Below are 22,524 nucleotides of genomic sequence, written 5' to 3' on the forward strand. Positions count from 1 at the left end.
TGTGGGTGGATTGAAATATTAACCATCAGTGACAATATACTATGAGACAGAGTACTTGAAAGAGAGCTGAGTATACTGTTGAGTAAAAACAAACATTAGGTATGGAATAGCAATAACTAAATGGATCATTATGCAATTAATTCCTGGTTGTTGTTCTATTTCAACCTGTTTTGAGGTCTGTCTTCTTACGAATTTCATAGCATTTTGTTTTTGGTTGCACTTATGCATCCGTGACCATTTACTTCCAGAATGCCCTCGCCGTGCCTTCTGCCAACCTGTAGCCTCCATTTTCTTCAAGGGTCACTTTGAGAGTCATCTCTGTTAAGTATCCCAGAACTTTCAAAGATGTTGTCAACTTAGATTTGGGGGTCGCTTGTTACCACAGCGTAATCTATCTACCCCATCCTGATATACATAGCAAATAAACATTTACAGTCTGCAAGTCACCTCCAAACAGCCTTAAAAAGAGCCTACTGTACAAACAGCATACTCAACAAAAATATAATTGTTACAGAAATCACATGCCATCAGTACCATGCGATAGCCCATTTATTTAGGTAGTTCTTACTTTACACAGCCCTGATGTACATGAATTTCAGTCATCATGACTTAAATAATATCTATAATAGTTTAAATTTCAACCACGATGGTATATTAACTCTAATTGCATAAATTTAAACTTCGCTGCTCGCTTTTCAATCCATGATAACTACATAAATGACATCGCTATGTCAATGACAGATGTGCATCATGATTCAGTGACCAGTCGTGCCACTTCTTTCATAGTCTTTTGGTGATTGGACCCTGTGCGTCTGCTATTAAGTTCGCACACAGACAGCAGCAAAGTGTGCAGTTGTGTTGCCTGCTTGTCTCCCAGGGAACTTGTCAACAAAGATGAAGTTCAGTAAAGAAATTAAAAGTGATAATGCTGTAAGTGAAATCTGAATCAACCGCAAAGGGAGTAATAGAAGAAACAGCTGACCATGGTAATGTCGACACCCTACCATTTGAGAAAACCTAGATATGCAACCAATGGAACTTAGTGAAAGCAAACTTATCGACACAAATGAGGAAAGTGATTGTGACAGAAAGGATGAATTCGTCCCAGAGAAAGTGATGCCTGCAAAATATCTGACATTTAAATTTTCAGAGCTATTTCATGCCACTGAAAGCACAAAGGGTGAAATGTTGGAAGTTGATCCAAACTTAGAAAATAGACAATTCTCCAAGGCATAAAAAGACGCTCCCTTCTGTAGCGTAATTTATATGACAAGCATGAAGAAGAAGAAGGCAAGCATGGTTTAAACTAATCTTGGTAAGTTTTCACAAAAAAATAAAACACTTTCATTCTCAGTATTTCTAATCCTTTAAATTACAGTGCACTAAAAAACATTAGTTTTACTGTATTTCATTCCCTATGTATTTATTACCAACAGAGAGTTTGTAATGTTTAACAAAAATTTTTAAGATAATGGAACGATCATCATTTTCTCGTTGATTATGAAAATCGTTTTGTACAGTTTCAACTTGCATTATTTTTATGGGCCTGCATGACCATGCAAAGCAAGGATTGCCTGCATCATCTTGGATCTGCATCTCGAGCAATCTTTCAAGTGCTTGGTTCACATACACATACATCCAAGAGCTTGGTGACTGACATTTTACATGCCTAAAGTAGAGTGCCATTGTACTCAAAGAAATGACCCTATTTCTCATTCCAAAGAGATTGTGGAGAAGAAGAAAGGCTCCAGAAAAGGAGCATTATCATATCGAAAACACTCTACTATTTGGAAATTTTTAACTCTTTGCTTCCTACGTTCATTTGTGATATCAAACAGGGCATAAATGGTAGTACCGATTCCAGATTTTCCCTGTTGTCTAAAGTCAAGCCAATAACTTACTAGACTACCCCTTTTATTGCTTGCTAGCAGGTGGAAGAGAAAATGTATCAAATGCTTGAACTGACAAATGAATAAGCATCCCAGAGATATGTGTCATTAGCCTTCTAGGTTCAACAGAAATTATAAATGAACCAACAAAGCAAACAAAAATGATGGAATTGTTAGGATAGACACAGTAGATTGTATGTCACCTCACTATCAGAACGCCAACCTCCAAACACCCTTTACTGGCTATATTCATGGGGTCAGACACTGAACTCATCGACTATGAAGGGCAAATAGCCAGGAGGCAGCAGTAACAGGCAGATAATCTGAGGCTATCACAAGTAGAAAGCCAATCTTTTGGCTAATAAATGTCCATTTATTTAACAGATAGTTGAGACTATTTTACCTTGAAAAACTAGAAAAATGGACACTCATGGAGGAGTAGTCGAATAATAAGATCTGAATTTAACGCCTTAGTAGACAAGTTCCACAAATGGAGACCCAAACATACGTCCTCATCTAACAAAATATCTTTTCAAGGTCAGTGTCTATCACTATTTTATAAACAATAGGTATTTTTTAATGAATAAATAATATATATGAGCTTGGATGAGATGGTATGAAACAAAATCAACGGCAAAACTAAAAGGAAACATTCTGGGTCTTTAGCTTATAGCTATCATTTTCTACTTTCTGCAAATAGCCAGAACTCTTCATTTTGTAATGTTCTTAGGAATACATTTTTTTCAACAGAAAAAAAAATGGAATAGTCACTATAGATTATATATATTCCAAATTAAAACAATGAGATGCTAGTTTTCACCTAATATATATAAATTTAAGTTTGACAATACTCTGTGTTGGTGAGGGTGTGGGGAAATAGGGTCTCTCATTTACTGGCTTTTTATGGAAGGGTAAATTAGCAGTAATCTATCAAAGCGTGTAATGCACATTCTCTCTGGCTAGTAATTCCACTGTTAAGAATTTATGCTATAGATATACTGACACAGTATGCAAACATATATTTACAAGAACATTTGTTGTACCACTATTGTAATAAGGAAGATCTGAAATAATTTAAATGACCCATATTCATAGGTGATTATTTACAAAATAATAGTGTATCCATAGTTTTGGGTACAATGCTGCTTTTTTTTTTTTAAAGCAAATATTTCCAAGATATATTAGATAAAAAGGATAGTTTGCATAATACGAACCCATTTGTGTAAAGCATATAAATAAAAATGTAGAGAATGTTTGTGAAAGAACATACAAGAGACTTAACGATGGTTATCTTTGTAAGAGAGAATGGAGATAATGGAGGAAGCTATTTTTCCTGTTGTATTTATCATGGTTAATCTCAACTATTACTTTTATATGACTAGTAATTAATACAGATTACAGTAGGAAGAGAAATAATGTAAGTTCCAGATACTCACAAAGACTGACAGCATCCAATATGATTACCGAACATGTCCTACTGGGTCTTACTGAGTCTAAGGGAGCGGCATATCAAGGTAGAAACGGCCACTAAAATAAGCAACTGTGTGGCACTTTAAAATTTTTCATAGTAAAGTCATCGCAGTGATTTTCTTCCCACAAGTGCAGCAACTATATGAGTAGACAGGTTGGTGTTGCTATTCCAATTCTTTAGAAGAAAACAGCCTGAGAAATTTGGTAATTTACCCTTATTTCAGAAGTGCATTTCCAATTGCCTGCCAAGAATTTCTAGCTAGAGGTGTTGCTGAACCTTCAATACTCTATTGTATATTTGAAAGTTGCTAGGAGAGTATATCTTAAAAGTTCTCAACACATACACACAAATTTAACTATGTGATAGGATGGATGTATTAACTAAACTTACTGTGGAAATCATTTCATAATAAATTCATATATCAAGTCATTATGTTGTATACTTTAAGCTTATATACTATATGTCAGTTATATCTCAACAAAGCTGGAAAAATAAAAGCAAACTCAATATATTTTAAACCAACATTCTTTAAACTGGTGTATGCATACACCTGCCTGTATAGGAAAGACTTTCCAAAAGATGTGTGGGCAAAATTAAATGGAATCAATTTCAAGACCCTCAATTTCCAATGATTATTCTTTTTCAAACGTCACCTGCATGGGTAAGGATTTGCAGTAATCCTTTCCATACCCTTTTTCTTAAGTCAGCTTTTATGATGCTTGTTATTGTACATATGTTTGTGTGTGTATGTGTGTATATATGTGACGAAAGGTTTGTGTCTATAATATATAACAAACCTTTACAAATCAATAAGTCCAAGACATAAAACAAAATATGAAAAATGGGGAAAAGACTTGAACAAGCATTTCACAAAAAGAAGATATCCAAAGGCCAGTAAGCATAAAGGTGACTGATTTCACTTGTAATTCAGGAAATGCAGATCACAATAAGATACCATTAAATATCTACCAGAGTATCGAATTAAAAATATTGATAATAACAAGCCCTGGAGAAGATAGGGAGCATCCATTGTCAAAATAAGTCAAATATAAGGTCCTCTCTATGTTAAGCCAAGGTCTAGAGCAAAAGAGCTCTACCTGTCTTTACAGCTTAATTTTCCACTATTTCCCTAATATCTTCTACAATTCTTGAAAAACAGAACTACTAATAGACTTCATATTCTCTGAATATATTCCCTTTTCCTGTTTCTATATCTTTGTAAAGTTCTTTCTATCCAGAATCCTCTTCCTTCCTACCATGACTCCAACATTAATTTCTACTTTTACCCACTCTTTTAGAGCCAGATCACATATGACTTTCACTTTAAGTAGTTTTTGTAATCCCCTGAAGGGAATAATAGCTCTCTTCTTGAAAATCTAATAGTGCTACTACTATATTATATACTCTATATAATATATATGTTTATTTTGAGTATATATTTATATATCTCATAGAATGTATTTTACTATATGCGATATGTAATATATAGAGTATATTTTTATATATTTATTTTAAATATATGCATACACACATTATATACTCATTCTCTGCCTGTGTTTTTGTCTTAAACCCTCTATGAGGCTGTGGAGAACCTGTGGGCTGGGACTGTACCAGACTCATCCTGTGTCCTTCATAGTACATAGTAGTTATTCAACAAATATTCATTAAATTGTTAAGTATATATTGATCATTGAATATTGAATAAATTCCCAAGGTTCCTAGTTCATGAGCTGCTTAACATAATTTTTATAAAAATTTTCTTTAAATAGGACCTCAACAGCAGATTTATATACATAAGATAATTCATAATTTAAAAATAACTAAAGATAGTAAAATAAAGATACTCATATTAACATATTTATGATGAAAATATAAATTAGGAAAAAAAAACAACAATTAGGCATCAGAAAATTTTCATTTTCTTTTGTAGCGTGTATACGTTCAGTCTAAAGGTCAAAAGCTAATGACCAAAACATGAATAATAATTTTTAAATTAACGAAAAAGGGCATTGTTCACATATCAGGAAAGACTGTTCTGAAATTAGACCCTACACACCTTGATTACAAGTGCCTTTGCAAAGTGTGATGACTATAAAGCAAAGTACACTGTAATCTGTGGGAAATTACTCACGGGGAAGGACTGTGTTTTATTCATCATTGTACCCCTATAGTGCCAGATGGATTAAAATTAAAAGATACTTGTAAAAGTCAATATAGACTTTTAAATGACATGTCCCATTTAAAATAAGCCACCTTAAAAAGGCTGACACATTATAACAAAAATTGTCTTCATTTCAAAGAGCATACAATTGGTCTCCGCTATTTATGACAGGAAGTTAAAATTCTAGCCTGAGATTCGAGTCCCCTCACAATTTTCTTTCGTTTTCTAAAAGTCTCATTTCCCACTTCTTTCCTTCAAGCATCTTATCTGCCAGTCAAATTGAACTTCCTGATTTCACACTTGCTTGCCTCTGTACCTCTGGTCATTTGGCAATATCTTATGTCATTTATCATTTTCTTCCTCGCATTGTAACTTACATAACTTATTTCCCTTAGTAGATTGTGAGTTCCTGATGTCAGAGACTATGTCCTATAAACCTGTAACTATATTTTATTACCTAGCACAGGGTCCTGGCACATGGTAGGCACCAAAAAAAAAAAAAAAAAAAAAAAATCTGCTGAAGAAAACACTGAGTGTATGAACTCATATCTGGAAACGAATTTTTGACAAGCCATAGAAGGAAAATGTTTCCTTAATTTATAGCAGGATTCTCAAATATGAACAGGCATTAAAATACCTGGAAAACTCATCTGAAATGCAAATTATTGGTGTTAGTTGTCACCAGGGGACTTGAAGGAATCCCAAGAGGCAACTATAATTATCTAATGAGAAGGAATAAACCCCTGAACTACTGTTGAGAGTAAAGAAGACAAAACGGAAGAAACAGACACGAGAGGAAAACAGGCACCCTCTGGCAATGGGAGTCATCATCAAACTCTTCCTTGGTAAGAAAGTCATTTCTTGGCTGTTTTTCCCTACATCTAATCTCTGACTTTTGAAATCAAGATGACAATATCTGTTTTTTTTTTAAAGTTCGATTCACTTAAATGTACATTGAGAAATAATTATTTTTCTCATAATACTCCAGATATGTACCATATTTCAAAATGCACAATACATAGGTTAAACTATAGAAACTTTTTAATCTGATAAAGTGCTTTGAAAAAAAAATGATACTAAGTGTTAGATATTGCAAAAGATACTCTCTGGTTATAAAGCAGCAAGGCACTGAGAGAACTCACATGTTCTCTTTAGATTACTTCAAACAGAGGATGTGAATTATAGGAAGTAAGACTTCAAGTGGTTAAGAAGAAAAGAGTTTTGCCTTTTAGAAGTTCGTAAAATGCTTGTATTCTAAACTTCATACACGGAACTCTTAGGATAGTCTGATATAGTACATGCTATCTGTCACTTCTCTATCCATTTGGCAAAGACTACATAGAGACAAATGTTACAGAGGCTCAAAAATGGAGACTTCTGGAAAAATGACCAAAGCCAGAAATAAAGCTGTACTAATTGGAACACAAATAATTAAATGGCCAAACCCGAATGTTGTGTGATGCTGAAAAGAGAGATTTCTAAGGCACGCCATCTGTTTTACAGTTCTTGATTTTGCTGTATTACAAATGTACTCAGTACAGTTTTACAGTGATCTATCTAGTCGCTAGCATATTTGCACAATTACTTTAGGCCAGAAATACTTATTGTACAGAATCATTTGAAAGATCAACACATTCATAGAAGATGGCAGATATAATGCACATTTTTGAGTGAAGACTATTTTTCTATGCCTTGGAGAAAAAAAAAATTAGTCAAAGAAATGTTTAAAAATTGCCGAAGGAAAATTACAGAATTTAAAAGAAGAGTGATATCACTATAAATTTATGGTATCTAAACTTAGCTGGGCCTTCAGGGTCACCATGAACCTCTCTGTTGGCCACCCTAGTGGAAACTTCTCATTCTCATCTTGACCTCTCAGGAGCATTTACCTGAGAGCTGACTGCTCTTGCTTTCTCATACATTTTTCTCACTTAACTTCCCTGATATCACTCTTGTAATTTTCCTCCTTCCTCATTAGCTATCCTTTCTCAGCTTCCCTTGCTAGCTTCTCCTCTTCTAAATGCCGTAGTATGTAAAGGCAGGGTGCTGAGGCCTCTTCTTTCTTTCTGCATTTTTTTCCTAATTTATCTCTTTAGCCCAATAGCTTTAAATGGCATCCATATACTCATGATTCACAAATTTATATTTCCATCTCAGACTTCTCCAGCTCCAGACTCATATATTCAATTACTTATTTGTTATCTCCACTTGGATGTCACACAGGCATCTCAAACTTAGCATACCTGATATGGGACTCTTGATTCACCGCCCTTCCCCCAGAAAAAAAAAAAATGTCTATTTTTCCTCCAGTTTGCCACATCTCAGTAAATAGCACCAACATCCAACCATTTGTTAAAGTAAAATCTAGATGTCATCCTTGATTCCTCCATTATCCTCATCCCACATCTAATCCATCACTAAGTCCTGTCAATCATACCTAAAAAATATCACATTTATTTCTCTTCAACTCTACTGCTATCATCCTGTCCAAGCCACCATCTTCTGTCAACAATACAACCACAATGTAAGCATATCTCTCCAGTACCTAACGCAGTGTCTAGCAAGTAATAGATGCAAAATAATTTTTTTCATAGATGATTATTGCTTAGCAATATATCTTTAGAAACCTGCAGTCTCAGTGATCTGACATTTTCTGAGATACTTACAGACTTATTCATTTACAGAATCATTCACTCATTCAGCAATTATTTATTGAGTATTATATTAATTGGTATTAGGTTCACCTGCATATTCTACAGTGTCTTAAAGATGACAGAAGTTTGTCTCCTACTCCTATAGAGGTAGGCAGTCAAGGGCTAGCATGGCAGCTCTGTGAGCTAAGAGTCCTGGTTCCTTTTATCTTGCTGCTCTGCCATGCTCAGCTTATGGATTCCACTTTATGGTCTATTTTGATCACTCAAACTTCAGTCATCACATCTGCATTTCAGTTACCAGGAAAGGAGACAGGCATGAGGAATGCCATACCTCCTCCCAGAAATTGCTCTTACTTCTGCTTAGATCTCATTGACCATGACAATAATGAGCAAAGACAGGCTAATTAGCAAAGAATACTAGATAGCAATGTGTCTAGCTAAAAGGATCCTCATTACCATGAAGAAAAGAACAGATATTGAGAGGTAAGCAGCAGCCTCTTCCAAAGTTCCTATTGTAACCAGGTAATGTTATGGGTACAGGGATATAAAGATCAGTAAGACACAGGGTCTATGCTCAAAGTATTTAGTTTAATTGGAGAAACAATAAGTAAATGAATAGTTACCAAGAGTTCAGCCACTTTAGGAGACGTTGGCTTTTCTGAGTACCCAAAGATTTCTTGCATCCAGAGAGTTAAAGAGAAGTAGATGGTTCTAGTGCTTTATATCACTGAACTATACTGACTCTTCAGTATCCCACAGTTTTAATAATGGACATTTCTCAGCCCTGTTCTACTGGATTTGATACATTTAGGACATGAAGCCAAGCAAAGTTCATTCGAACCTCTATAAATATATATAAACAACTGTGGTTATAGTTTTAACAGTATGAAAATACACAGTACAGAAATGTATCAAGATTCAATAATTTCTTTAACTTGTCAGAAAGATGAGACAAATTGACTACTCTAAGAAGACTATATATAAACTACAAGGCTAAATGAAAAGAAATAAGCAACTGTAGCATGTAAAAAAGGAAAAAAAGGAGAAATACTGTAACTTACTGTTAACCACTGGTTATCTAGTAGTTCCTTAGCTGTGATTCTGTGAGCAGGATCAACTTTCATAAGTTGTTTCAGAACACTTTTAGCTGCAAATAAAGGAAAATCCTGAAAATCTTATTTATCTCAACTAAAATTAATATCACACATTTTCCAATTTATTTAGAATAAGGTCTACATGACATGAAGAAAAGATACATGTTATAAAATAAGTATCAGTGAGGTTTTATTGCCTGGATTTCCTGGTTTATACTCTCCAGTAAAAATTAACTAGATGATCAGCAAATTTCCTTTTCAATTTTTACTATGTATTTTCTGTTTTGGTTGGAAGTTTTGACTATTAAAATCACAGTGAAGATATTAATTACCATTTCCACAACTAAATAGTGTTTATTTCTACAAGTAAAATTGATGACTAAAGAGAGATTTAAAGTATTTGAATTACTAGTAATTTTATTATATTACTTTTATTTGCTGTACTAAATAATAAAAAACCTATATTTACCACTATCACTTATGGAATCCCAGACTTGACCATCAAAATGTAGTTCTCCTTTTCTTATTAGCTCAAAAAGCTTCTCTTCAGAGCTTGCCAAAAAGGGTGGTTCTCCACAAAATCTAAAACAAAAACAATCATATTGTTTAGATTTTTTGCAAATCGAAATAAGGCTATTAAAAATTAAGTTTCCATAGGACCTGGAAGTAGTGGTGCTACATATTTAAGTAAGGTGTAGGAAGAAGGATAGAAATGAAGACACTGAGGTTGTTAAAGATTTTGCTTACCTTGGTTCAGTCATCAAATCAAATGGAGACTGCAGCCAAGATATCTAGAGAGGGCTGAGACTTGGAAGGGCAGCAATGGAAAAATTAGAAAGGTCATTGAGAGCACAGATGCATATTAGAGACCAAGACCAAGCTCATCCACACCCTCCTATTCCAAATTACTATGTGTGGATGTGAAAGTTGAACAGTGAAGAAGGCTGACAGGAAGAAAACTTGATTTATTAGAAATATGGTATTGGACAAGAGCTCTATGAATACCCTGGACCACCAGAAAGATGAACGAGTGGGTACTAGAGCAAATTAAGGCTGTAACATTGCTGAAGGCAAAAATGACAAAACTAAAGCTGTCCTACTTTAGTCACATCATGAAGAAGGCAGAGTTCTTTGGCGGGGGCGGTGGGGGGGGCAATAATGCCAGGAAAAACAGAAGGCATCAGGAAAAGAGCGAAACAAAATACAAAATAGGCTGACTCCATAAAGAAGCCATAGGTATGAATCTATAGGAGCTGAGTGGGGCTGTCAAGGACAGGACATCATGGACATCACTCATTTACAGGGTCTCCAGGAGTCAGAGTCGATTCAATGGCAAGTAAAACACACACACAGGAAGAGGCAGGTACCTCTCTGGATGTATAAATGGGGTTTTGCAAGATCAGTTTTAGGTTCTTGCATACATAGAAACCTCTAGATCTGCAAATGACCCAAAGCTCTTCCAGGTGGGGAAACACTTAAGTGGCATTTAAATTCAGGATGGTGTGTGTGCAATAATAGTTGCAGATAACAGAGGCGATATTCTTCATTGTAAGCAAGGGTAAGGTAAAGCCTACAGCACATAATCTAAACTAAACTTATGTAAAAATATACTGAGTCATCAGACTCTAATGAGAGTTATCAGAGTCTAACTGATCACGTAAGAGTTTTACCCATGGTAAAACACTGTACAAATGTTAGTAAGACTAAACCAAGAATAACCCTGGGAACATCTATGGCCCTCAGTCAAAGCCAAAAATCCATAAAATAACCACAACTCTTCAAAAATAGAATACAAAATACAGAAGGTCTGGATAAGGAAATTCAGATGATTTGACCCTTCAGTCTGGAAGGGTGAAAACTAAGTATACATAATGACCAACATCAGTAAAACCACGTATAAGGTAAACACGGGCTTATTTGCACATTCTATAATATGGGGACCATGTGTCTTTAGAATCTTTTAAAAGTAAGTACTGTATTACATGAAGACCATGCCAAGCCTGTGCTTCCGTAGGTAATTCAGTCCAAGACTACAAAAGCATGGTTGAAAGCAGAGTTCAATTCTTCATAGGACATTCTCAACAAATGTTAGCCATCACCATTATTTCAACAACAAGATTTTCCCAGTGATAAAGAGACAGAGCTTGGACCCGGACCATCAAAGAGGCAATTCTGTATGTCTATTCTTCAACTCTCAAGATTGTACTTTTCCATTTTATTACTGAAAGGATAAAATAGTATAATTCCATTATACTTCCCATGTGCTGGTCTGCTATGTACATAAGTAGGAGGATCTTTAAGTCTCTTAATTATTATGTTTCTATCAATATTTTTAGCTATATTTTTCCTTAAGTTCTTAAAAAATCTTCCCCATGAACATTTTCTGAATTCTAAGTTTGATAAACGTTTCACATGAAAATGATGATGATGATGACAATTTTCCTAGGGAAAAAAAGTTGTTTTCATCCTAGTAGTTTATTAAATTAGGCTGAACAATATAGTTTTTCATTTACCAATAGGTTCTTATTAAGAGGTATTTATCAAATTGTTCAGCAAACTTTTATTTTAATGCTTTTTACTTCTCCAGCTCATTCTGACCCTCCTCTCTCTGATCTTGCTTGCCTCACTAGTATTTATTTTTAAAATGCAATTTTTAAAAAAGCCAGAAAAATGTTCTCATGGACAATTATTAGCCATTGTAACAAGTATAGGCCAGCAAAAGCCCAGCTCATTGAGTCTGTTAATAACCAGTGATGTGCACATCCACCAATTTCTGAGCTGTTCCTGCCTTGCTTGACTAGCATGCAATTATAGCTTAAGGGCTATGTTTTAAAAAATCTACTTTTTTTCTGTCCATTGCAATTTTACTTGCACAGGAATTCATCTAATGGTTGGTCAATCAGCAGCACGTGAAATTTTATGACACCAATTTTCTGCACATCCAAGAAAAGGGAATCTGAGACATGAAAAATGCCTCTTAAAGCTTTCCTATTATTTTCTGTTGCATTCATAGGAATCAAAACAGCAGAGGATATACCCATAAAGAGTATTTATGTTAATTTCACCTTGAGAAAGTATGTTATCATTGTCCAATTAAATAGAAATGAATCAGGAGTAACTGATAACCAAGAAAATAACCCCCCTGGAGAAGGTAATATGTTTGTGCCCTCAGTGAAGGAAATTACCTCTAAGACCACTGGGCTCAGGCAAATTAATGAATAGGCACTGATTAGCTAAGTAAGAGTCTACTGTAAAGAAAAAACAATGTCATTATGATGAGATGCAGCCATGCTCTGAAGCAGAAAAAATAAAATTATATCTTTAAGAGAAAATTTTTTAGCATATTAATATATCACTTTCTTTAATATCAAATTCAAACTAAGAAGGCAGCAAACATAGGAATTGCGTAACATTAGATTACACATATTATATTTGACTTACGTTGTGTAGAAAGTCGTGAGCGTATAAAACACAATTTAAAATGGTTATATTTTTAATTAACGACTAAAGCGCAGAATTGTTACAATATGATTCTAAGCAGCACAAAATAATGATCAAAACTTTGTGAGTGAGTACATTTATACTTTATGCAATATAAGCAGTTGATATATGTTGATCATCTGAGTTACAGCTATAATCACATCATCCAATATCTACTGCCTGTGTATTCCATTTTGCAAAACTGTGAAAATGTAACTACTGTGATGTCAATATTTAGAAATGATCTAGAAGAGGTAGTGCACAGTGAAATCTTCAATATGACTATAAAACTTATGTTGCAGCAACATAAAAATGTTCATATTTACCAAGAGGCAGAAGAATGGTTACGAACTTTTCAGAACACCTCTTAGAAAATTCACTTTAATTCAATTTAACAAACATATATTGAGCACTGACTCAATGCCTGCTAGGTACCAGGTACCAGGGATGTAAAGATGAATAAGATCTCCATTCTTCAAGGAATTTAGAGCAAGGAAAATATGCATACTACACATAATACAATAATTATTATATTGTAATCTAGTTTTTAAAAGTGCTATGAGAACACAGAAAAGTGAACAATTAATTATATCAAATTTACACATGTGCAAACCTTCTTGGTTGGATATTTTATTATTTTGTTTTTCTTTCAATGTTACTGTTTTGCATGCATTTTTGTATGTTGCCTTAAATCCTCTGGGGAAGATTATAATGAATGCAGTAACTCTGCTGAGGCAGAGTAGGAATTAGGGAAATAGAGGTGTTAATGTTTGACCTGGTTGCAGCCAGGAGAAAGGTTAGTAGAAAAGAAAAAGAACATTCTAGGCAGAAGGAACTGCATGAGCAAAGACCCAGAGGAAGGCGATACAGGGATCCTGGGCTGAACCTCCATCTAGTTAGTGCGCACTCCTCACGTATGCCCCGTCCACAGAGTGGCTCCTGTGCCAGGGTCTGGCACCTCCTTTTACTTGATGAGCTGTTAAGTGATTCTCTTGAGAAAACACAAAGAAGCTTGGTTTGTAGCAAAGAATCAGGGAGGTTTTAAGGCAAGTTTTTCACTTTTCTCAGATCATCCAGTGCCTTGTAGTATTTACAGATCAATGAAAAGTGAAGCTGAAAGTTTTGAAGTTATAGTATTAAAAAAAAATACTTGATGGGTGTACCTGACCACTAATAAGAGAGCTTTCAGTGACTTCTCAATTGTTTTTCAGTCATTTTTAAAAAACTATATTGTTTATTTAATTTAAAATCTATGTGATTCTACTGTTAGAAACCATCCATTTTAAAGTGTACATTTAGCAGGCTACTTACAAAATGTACATTATGACACCTATGCTCCAAATGTCACACTGCTGGCTATAGTCGTGGGCATTGATAACTTCAGGGGCTGCCAAACAAGCAGAAATAAAATAATATTAATAATACAATAAATGACTTCTAAATGCTTAAACACGAAGCATGAAAAATGTGCTGATGTGCTGTAATTTATTCCCCCACAGGGAAAAAGAGAACCAACAGCAGATGTTAAATGAATAATGTACAGGCCTTAACAACTGATGTCACTGTATCCTCACTCCTGTCATTTAGCTTCTAATGGAACGACGGCACAAACTGTGTAACTAAATGTACGACTACTCTTCGTTCTTTTGAAATTGTTAAGAAATGATTTTGTTAGGATTTTGCTGTGAAGAACAATACCTCAGTTCTTTTCCCAAACTAGAATTGAATACGTGCCTTAAGTAGATACATTTTAAAGGAAACCAAATATGGGGAAATTGGGACTCACAGAAAAACTAAGATAAATGGTTACAAATCACTTTAGTAAAATAATAATAATATCACAGCATGCCTATGAAAATACGAATTATTTTTCACATTTTCTAAATGTGAACACTAAGACAGAGCTGCTACAACATAACTGCATTGAAAAGCCAGTTAGTTAGTCACAGGATAAGGACTAGAAGCCAGGGACTCCTGACTCCCCAACTCTGTGCTTCTTAGTTACAACATATTCAAAATCTTTCAAAGTTGAACTTTTTTTTTTTACCTTTAAGGTAGCACATATTCTAATGATTATATTTTTTATACTGACTGGCCTTTAAGAGAGTCACATATGATATTCAAGACTATATCTATTTTATCTCTACAGCAAGAGATCACATATCTTTCTTTAAGAAAAAAGAAATAAAACAATTATAAACATAAAAATAAAATATGTGTATATAGTATATATTTCAATAGAACTTTAAAATTTACTAAGTACCTTTGTATCAATTATCTTATTTGTATAAATTGTGAAGGATCTTGTGAGATGGGTATGTAGGTATTTGACTCAGTAAGTAAGGACACTAAGTTTCAGATATATTAAATGCCTTGCTTAAAGTAACAAAGGTGTTTTTATTTTAGAAAACAGTTTCAGTCTCCCCCATCTGCTCACGGTATGTGCGCGCGCACGCGCACGCGCGCACACACGTATCCCTTTTATAACTAATAAAAGCAAATGGAATTTAATTTCCTCTGCCTATTGTTAAAAGAACTAAAAAGCAACAAAAAGGAGTCCAAAGGTAAACTGAAGAATAAGAAAAGGCTCAACTGTGGATAATTAAACTGAGTAATTTGTCTCCAAATTATTGAAAATTAATTAATCTTTTCCTTTAAGCCACTTCTTGTATTATTTAACTCTACTTAAACTCTTTAAATCATTAAAGCTCAAGTTATTCTATGGCCACATGTCTATGATAAAGGCAAATTCTAGGATTAGGTTCCATGAAGGATCTCCATATTGGTGTACCATACACACAGCAGGGCCCCAAATTCCTGGTCCTCACTCTTTCAGAGTCATCTTAATTATCAGGGGCATTTCTGCTGTACTGTCATCACAGCTCTCATAGGAAGGCAGAGGCCAAAATAACTATGCCAGGGAGCCATTTAGGAAGTCAGCAAAGCTCTTCAAACCATCTGTCTTCTCTCTTGTTCTCTCGCTTGTTATCTGTGTAGACAACTAATAAGCAGGCATAAAACTCAGGGTGCTTGGATATATTTTCCCCATGTAACTACAGACCAGATGTCTTTTGCCAACAGGAGGATATGAACAGAATCTAAAGCAGCCTTTTCCCAAATAAGACAATTTCAAAACTTTATGCATCAAGTAGGCAAATAAATAAATAAAAACGAAAAACGAACAAACAAAAAACAATGAACTCAGTATACTCCTCAGCAGTAAAAATGAGTAAACTACCGATATGTCTCAAAATCATTACATGAAACAAAAGAAGACAGACACAAAAGAACATATACTGTATGATTCAATTTATATAGTTTTAGACAACCAAAACTAAGCTATGGGGATAGAAACCATCAGTGGTTGTTGGAGCCTGGATGGCGGATTGACTGAGAAGGACACAAAGGAACTTTCTAGGGTGATAGAAATGTTCTGTATCTTTATTAGGATAGTGATTAAACAAATATATGCAATTCTCAAAACTCACTGAACTTTACACTTAATATCTGTGCATTTTATTTATGTAAACTGTATTTCCATAAAGTAGATTTTTAAAATAAGTCTACTAAAAGCACAAAAAGTATATCTCAAAGTCCTATCTTGGTGGATGACTTTAAGAACTCTCTCTTAGAAATCAAGAGAAGCAGCAAGCAAAATTAAATTAACAATATGGAGAGTCTTAATCACAAAGGTATCACATTTGATTTTATAAAGTCACAGAAATTTTTATGCCCAACAAACCAGAAATATGCATACTTTCTCAACATGCAATGCAACATTTACAGAAACAAATCATGTGTTCAATTACAAAATTTTTTTTTCTAAAGTTGGAAAAGCTTTAAGTCACATTTGCCTACTACAATGAAGAAAACTGGACTGGAAAACCAAAAGGCTAGGAAAACCAACACACTCATTCACATGAGCATCGAACACATTCTGACCACCCATAAAATTCCCAAAGCACTTCTAAATAATTTTTGGATTAAAGAAGTAGACTAAAACTAAAATTATAGACTATTAAGAAATGAATAACAATTTGGACACTGTATATAGCAAAAGAAATGGTCAAAGAAGTACTCAAAGGAAACCATATAGCCTTTAATCCATTCATTAGAAAAGAAGAAGACTAAAAATAAATAAGTATTTAGTTTAGGACGTTAAAAAGGAAACCAAAAGAAAACTGAGCACCAAGTGCCAAGTACTGTGCTAAGTAATAAGCACTTCACATATATTTCCTCATTTAATTCTCATGTCAACCTGATGAGAAACTATTATTTCCATCTTAAATATGCCCTCTCCCCTTTCCTGTTTTATTTTTCCTCCTTAGCATTTCTAACATACCAGATATTTCAACTGCTTATTTTGTTAAATGTTTGTCAACATGACATTTTTACGTTTTGTTTACCATTGTATTCCCAATATCTAGACCAGTGTCTGACACAAAGGGATTCTCAAATATTTTTCATGCATTAGTGACATAATCCCTATTATATGATGTAGAAATTATGACAGAAGCAGTTAAGTGGTTTGCCCAGGGTTACTCAGATTCTGTGTGGCAAAGCTGGAATCCCGAGTTAGCTGGATGAGGTCAGAGGCCACGTTGCTAACATTATATCATTCTGTATTTTTAAAAATATTCGCAGTCAATAGGGGGATATAACTATAGATATACAGGAGAATCTGAAAATTAAAAGTGAACATAATATACATATTTATGCCAACAAAACTTAAAATCTCAATGTAATAAACCATTTTCTTTAAAAAATCAAAAAAAAAAATGATTCAAGAAGATGTGAAAAATTTGAATAAGCTGATTTAAATTGAAAACATAATAGAAACTTCATTCCCCTTTGTCCCCACAAAGAGTATCAGGACCAAAAAAATTTTAGGGGGAATTTCATCAAACTAATGAATAGATAACTTCTATTACTTCCATGGCTCACAAGTATATAAAAAATGAAAATATTTTATTTTAAAAATTAGGCTACATAACCCCAACATCAAAAAAGACAAGGGAAGTACAAAAGAAAGAAAGCTACACTCATAGATCCTAAATAAAGTAATGACAAAATGAACACAGCAGTATGATAAACCAAGTGGAGTTTAATCCAAAAGCGGAAGAATGGTTCAATATTTTTGAGTGAGTAATTCAAAGAGAAAAATATATGATCATCTCAATGGTTATAGATTTGAACGGACATGTAATGAGAGAAAAAAATATATATATATATACATACACATATATATGACTAATAAGTACATGAAAAGATGCTCAATATCATTGGTCATTAAGGTAATGCAAATTAAAAACCACAATGAGATATTACTTCATACCCACCAGAATGGCTATAATTTAAAAAGATAGGTAATATCAAGTGTCGGAAAGTATGTGAAGAAACTGAAATTCCCATACAGTGCTAATGGGAAGGTAAAATAAATGCTACAGATACCTTGAAAAATTATTTGGTGGTTCCTTAAAAAGTTAAATGTAAATAATATATGACTCAACAGTTCTACTCTTAGGTAGCTACACAAGGAATATGAAACCATATGTCCACATAAAAACTTGCACATGAACATTCACAGCAACATTACTCATAATAGCCACAAACTGGAAACAATCCGCACATCAGCTAACAAATGGATAGACAAACTGTGGTACATTCATACAATGGACAACTGTTCAGCAATATAAAAGAACGGACTACAGATAAATGCTACAACAAGGATATCTCAAAAATATTATGCTAAGGGAAAGAAGCCAGACATTAAAAGACACATATTGCATAGTTCTGTTTCTATGAAATGTTCAGAAAAGGTAAATCTGAGAAACAAAAAGATTAAAGGGGATGGAATAGGAATGAAACTGAGTACAAGTGGGCATGAAGTAACTTTGGGGGGCAAAAATTATTTAAAAACTGGACTGTAGTGATGGTTGCACAACTCTGTATGTATGAAAAATCATTGATTCCACATGTAAGTGAAACCATATGGTATTTATCTTTCTCTGACTTATTTCGCTCAGCATAATAACCTCTAGGTCCATCCATGTCGTTGCAAATGGTAGGATTGCATTTTTTATGGCTGAGTAATATTCCATTATATATATATATGAGCCATAATTTCTTTATACAATCGTCTGCTGATGAGAACCTAAGGAACAAAAAAGAACAAACTGATCGAAAACAGAATCACAAATACAGAGGACAATCTGGTGACTGCCAGAGGGGAAGGTGGTTAGGGAGCTGGGAGAAAGGGGTAAAGGGTTAAAGAAGTATACATTAGTAGTGAAGAGATGGGCATGGGGATGGAGAGCATGGCATATGGAACACGGCCAGTAGTAATGTAATGGCTAGGTGTAGAGCCAGAGCAGTGATAGAGTAAAAGGGGGATCGTTTCGTAAACTATATAAATATCTAACCAATATATAGTATACTTGAAACTAATAAACTAATAAAATAAAATAAAGTGCATATATATATATAATTATATAAATCATTGAATGGTACATTTTTATGATATTTAAATTATACTTTAGTAAAGCTGTTAAAAATCACATTCAGAAAAATAGAAAACTGTTGCTTTACAAAATGTTAGTACTTTTCATGAAAAACTATTTGATGGCAATGAAACTGGATAAAAAAAATGGAAAGAAGTAGAACACACACAATTTTACCATGAATTAACAAAAACAATAAATGTTTAGTGTCTGATTACTTAAGAGAAATAACCATAAAAAGAGCCCAGAGAAACAATACAAACTAGAATCTTTGAAGACAAGAACTACAAGAAGAACACTAAAACATCTGAAATTATCTGACCTAAAAGAAAAAGTAGCTTGATCGAGGCCATTAAGTCATGATGGCAAAATCGAATTGTTCAAGTTTTAATTCACATTAGTTGTTCCACTTTCTTATATAGAAAAAGTAATGTGAAGTCTACTAACTTACCCATATAGATAGGAGTCCCACATGTGGTTTGTAGCATGGCCTCACTCCTACCATGCTTTTTCACTGCTAAGCCAAAATCAGTCACCTAGAAGAAGAAACTCGGTCACCTGATTTCCTGTCTTAGAGTTCACTCATTTTGAAGATAGGATTTTATCACTGCATTTGACTCAGGGATTCTTGAGGATGGTGAGGCTCTACTTGTATTACTAAAAAGAGCTTGCTTTCCTTCCCCACCTGCCCCTCTTTGTGAAGAAGAAACTTAGTAAACAGAAGCTTGGTTTCTCAAATCTTGAGAAAATACCCAGGATGTTCCTTGCTCATTTCCTTCTAGTTAAGTTCACCAGTTCAATATAGAAAGTTGCATCTTGAAAAAAGGCATTTAATTTTTTTAAAATAAAAAGGTAATTTTTAAAAAGTTCTTTCACTGTAAAATGCATTCTGCCCTTAGTATGCTTATTATCTATTTTTCTGATACTCAAGCTATGTTCCAGTTTTAAACACTGTGTTATAAATGCAAATCACTATCCTTTTACGCACTCACAGAAGCTCCCCCTTTTCGTAATTATTTTTAAAAACACCACCTCTGGTAAATGCTATCTTTATTATTATTTCCTTTGTGTTTCTAGAGTGTACTAATTAAAACAATGAGTACACTATAAAAAACTACAAGAATCAAATTAGCAGGAAAAAAAATACAGTATAACTACAAATACACTGGAGGCCTACTGCTGCCTCTGCAGTCTTTCTGCTCAGTTCAAAATCTTGGTCATTAAACATTTGGTTATTAAATATTCAGTATGTGCCCTTGGTCTTGTCTCCCAAGTTGGGCTAGCCTTGGGCTGAAAGCAGAAAATAAGGCACATTTATTGATCATGCAACCAAAGACAGGCTCTTGGTTCATAGACATTAAATGCAAAGTTTCCAGTGCCTTATGGAGTAAGAAAATATTCCTGTCAATATGTGATATCACTATTCTTCTAAAAAGATTAACTAATTTCTCCAGGAGTTTCACAATTATCCCACTTGAAGCATTAAAATCTATTCAGATATCAAATATATGAAAGGTTTCATGATCCAATTCAGTTCTCTGGAGAGCATTTATTCCTTCATTCACCAAATATTAACTGAGCACATACTATGTTTCAGGCATTACTCCGAGTACCAACAGTGAATAAGATATACATAATTCCTGCCTTCATGGAGTTTCCAATGAAAATATTTAAGAAAATTTACTCAGGTAAAAACAACAATGCTGTTAAACCAATTTATATTAATTGGGATTTAGTATCTGCAACAGAGCGAGTTATTCACAGACATTTTATTCCTAAATTAACACATTCATATATTTTGAAAGCAGCCACTATTAAAGTGCTAAAGAATAAATAATGAATCCTTCCATTTATTTGACATTAAGGAACATTTAATTTGAATAAAATCTTCAAGGATAAACACTTGGCACATTAATTGTGCTTAGGACATAAATATTAATACTCAGGAAAATTTTCAGTGAGAAATACAGCCTTTAGCATTAATTTAGTATCAAAGGCATAGCCAAGGTGTTTTTTTTTTCTAAATCTGTAACACATTTACATCAAATTACCAGGCATAATTTTGAAATTAATTAGGATTCAGAGCATCTGTTTGCTTGTTATTAACTAATGATTTAGAGCTATTCAAACGAATACGTACTTTAAAAAAATTCAACACACTTAACTTGTAAAATTATTCTTGTCAGTTATAACGTCTTTTGTGAATTTTAAATTTTTTTTTAGCACCAGACACTCATTTGCTGGCTGCTCGAAGCTTCCAAAATATAGCTAAAAAGAGAATGTACTTTGCCACTTTGCTAGCAAACTGTTTATAGGTAAATATTTACCACCATCTCTAATATCTTACCTTTATGTTTAAGTTCATTTCATTGTTATCATCAATAAAGCTGCTTTTAACCAACATGTTTTCCAGTTTTAGATCTCTATGTACTATATCTACCAAGAAAATAAACAATAAATCAAACGAAATGAATAATGGAAAAATAATTAGAGGGGGCACAAATGCAACAAATAAATACATTTGACAAATTAATGTCCACCGTTGAAAAATTTGAGGTGGGCCAAGCATAATTCTGCACTGTTCCATTTCCTTATATTCAAATCTATTTTCTCCACGTTTCTAACCATACAGAGCCATTTTCGTTGACTTCCTCATCTCTCCTCCTTTCCCTGCTCCCCAACTGGCTGCTGCTCTTCATGATGATAAAGTGGTCTGGTGAGTATGGAAGGGGATCCTGTCCAAGGTTAGATATTCCCAGAAGGGAGATGATTATAGTTACAAGCCTAATAAGGTTTCCCACATCCTTAGATCTTCAAATAGAGGATTGCTTCTTTACTTCTATGCATATGTTATTGTCAATATAAACATTTAATATACTGCAACTTGGCTACATCTAGATAAACTACACTTACTTGAGTATATTTTTCTATAACATCAGCACATATTTTACTACTCTTTGTATTATGCTATAAAATATATATGTGTATGTGTATATGTGTGTGTGTGTGCACTCACACGCTAAAAAAAGAACAACTCATGAGACACAATATCTCCAGTTGAACATTTTAGACCTCAGGTAGGATTTTTATGTGCATGCAAATAATCGTGTACCGAACACTCCCTTTGCAAATAACCGATTTGGTTCATATCTGGGGCAATCATTTACCTAGACTTAAAAGGTTATATGTATAATTGCTGGAAAAATGTAGTTGAATGAGCCCTGGCCTGCCAATCATACCTAACCATTTACAGTTCTCTTACACAGTTCTCAGCC

At 33.9% G+C, this 22,524-nt stretch overlaps 1 protein-coding gene across 9 annotated transcripts in view; it reads right to left on the minus strand.

Annotated features, from left to right (window-relative positions):
* Nucleotides 1–22,524, minus strand: part of STK33 (serine/threonine kinase 33) — a 125,676-nt gene that overhangs the window by 14,238 nt on the left and 88,914 nt on the right. For all 9 annotated transcript variants that reach the window (XR_001597206.2, XR_001597205.2, XM_016147396.2 and 6 more), the window contains 5 exons: nt 21,597–21,685; nt 19,701–19,785; nt 14,061–14,136; nt 9,739–9,851; nt 9,237–9,322 (listed from right to left, as the gene is read on the minus strand). Coding sequence is in view for 7 of the 9 variants with exons in the window: in XM_016147396.2 (XP_016002882.2) it covers nt 9,237–9,322; nt 9,739–9,851; nt 14,061–14,136; nt 19,701–19,785; nt 21,597–21,685 (449 nt within the window). In the remaining 2 variants the exon portion in view is untranslated. The remainder of the gene's footprint in view (nt 1–9,236; nt 9,323–9,738; nt 9,852–14,060; nt 14,137–19,700; nt 19,786–21,596; nt 21,686–22,524) is intronic.

Source organism: Rousettus aegyptiacus, unplaced genomic scaffold (genome assembly GCF_014176215.1).
Source record: "Rousettus aegyptiacus isolate mRouAeg1 unplaced genomic scaffold, mRouAeg1.p scaffold_m13_p_5, whole genome shotgun sequence".
NCBI classification, from domain to species: Eukaryota; Metazoa; Chordata; class Mammalia; order Chiroptera; family Pteropodidae; genus Rousettus; species Rousettus aegyptiacus.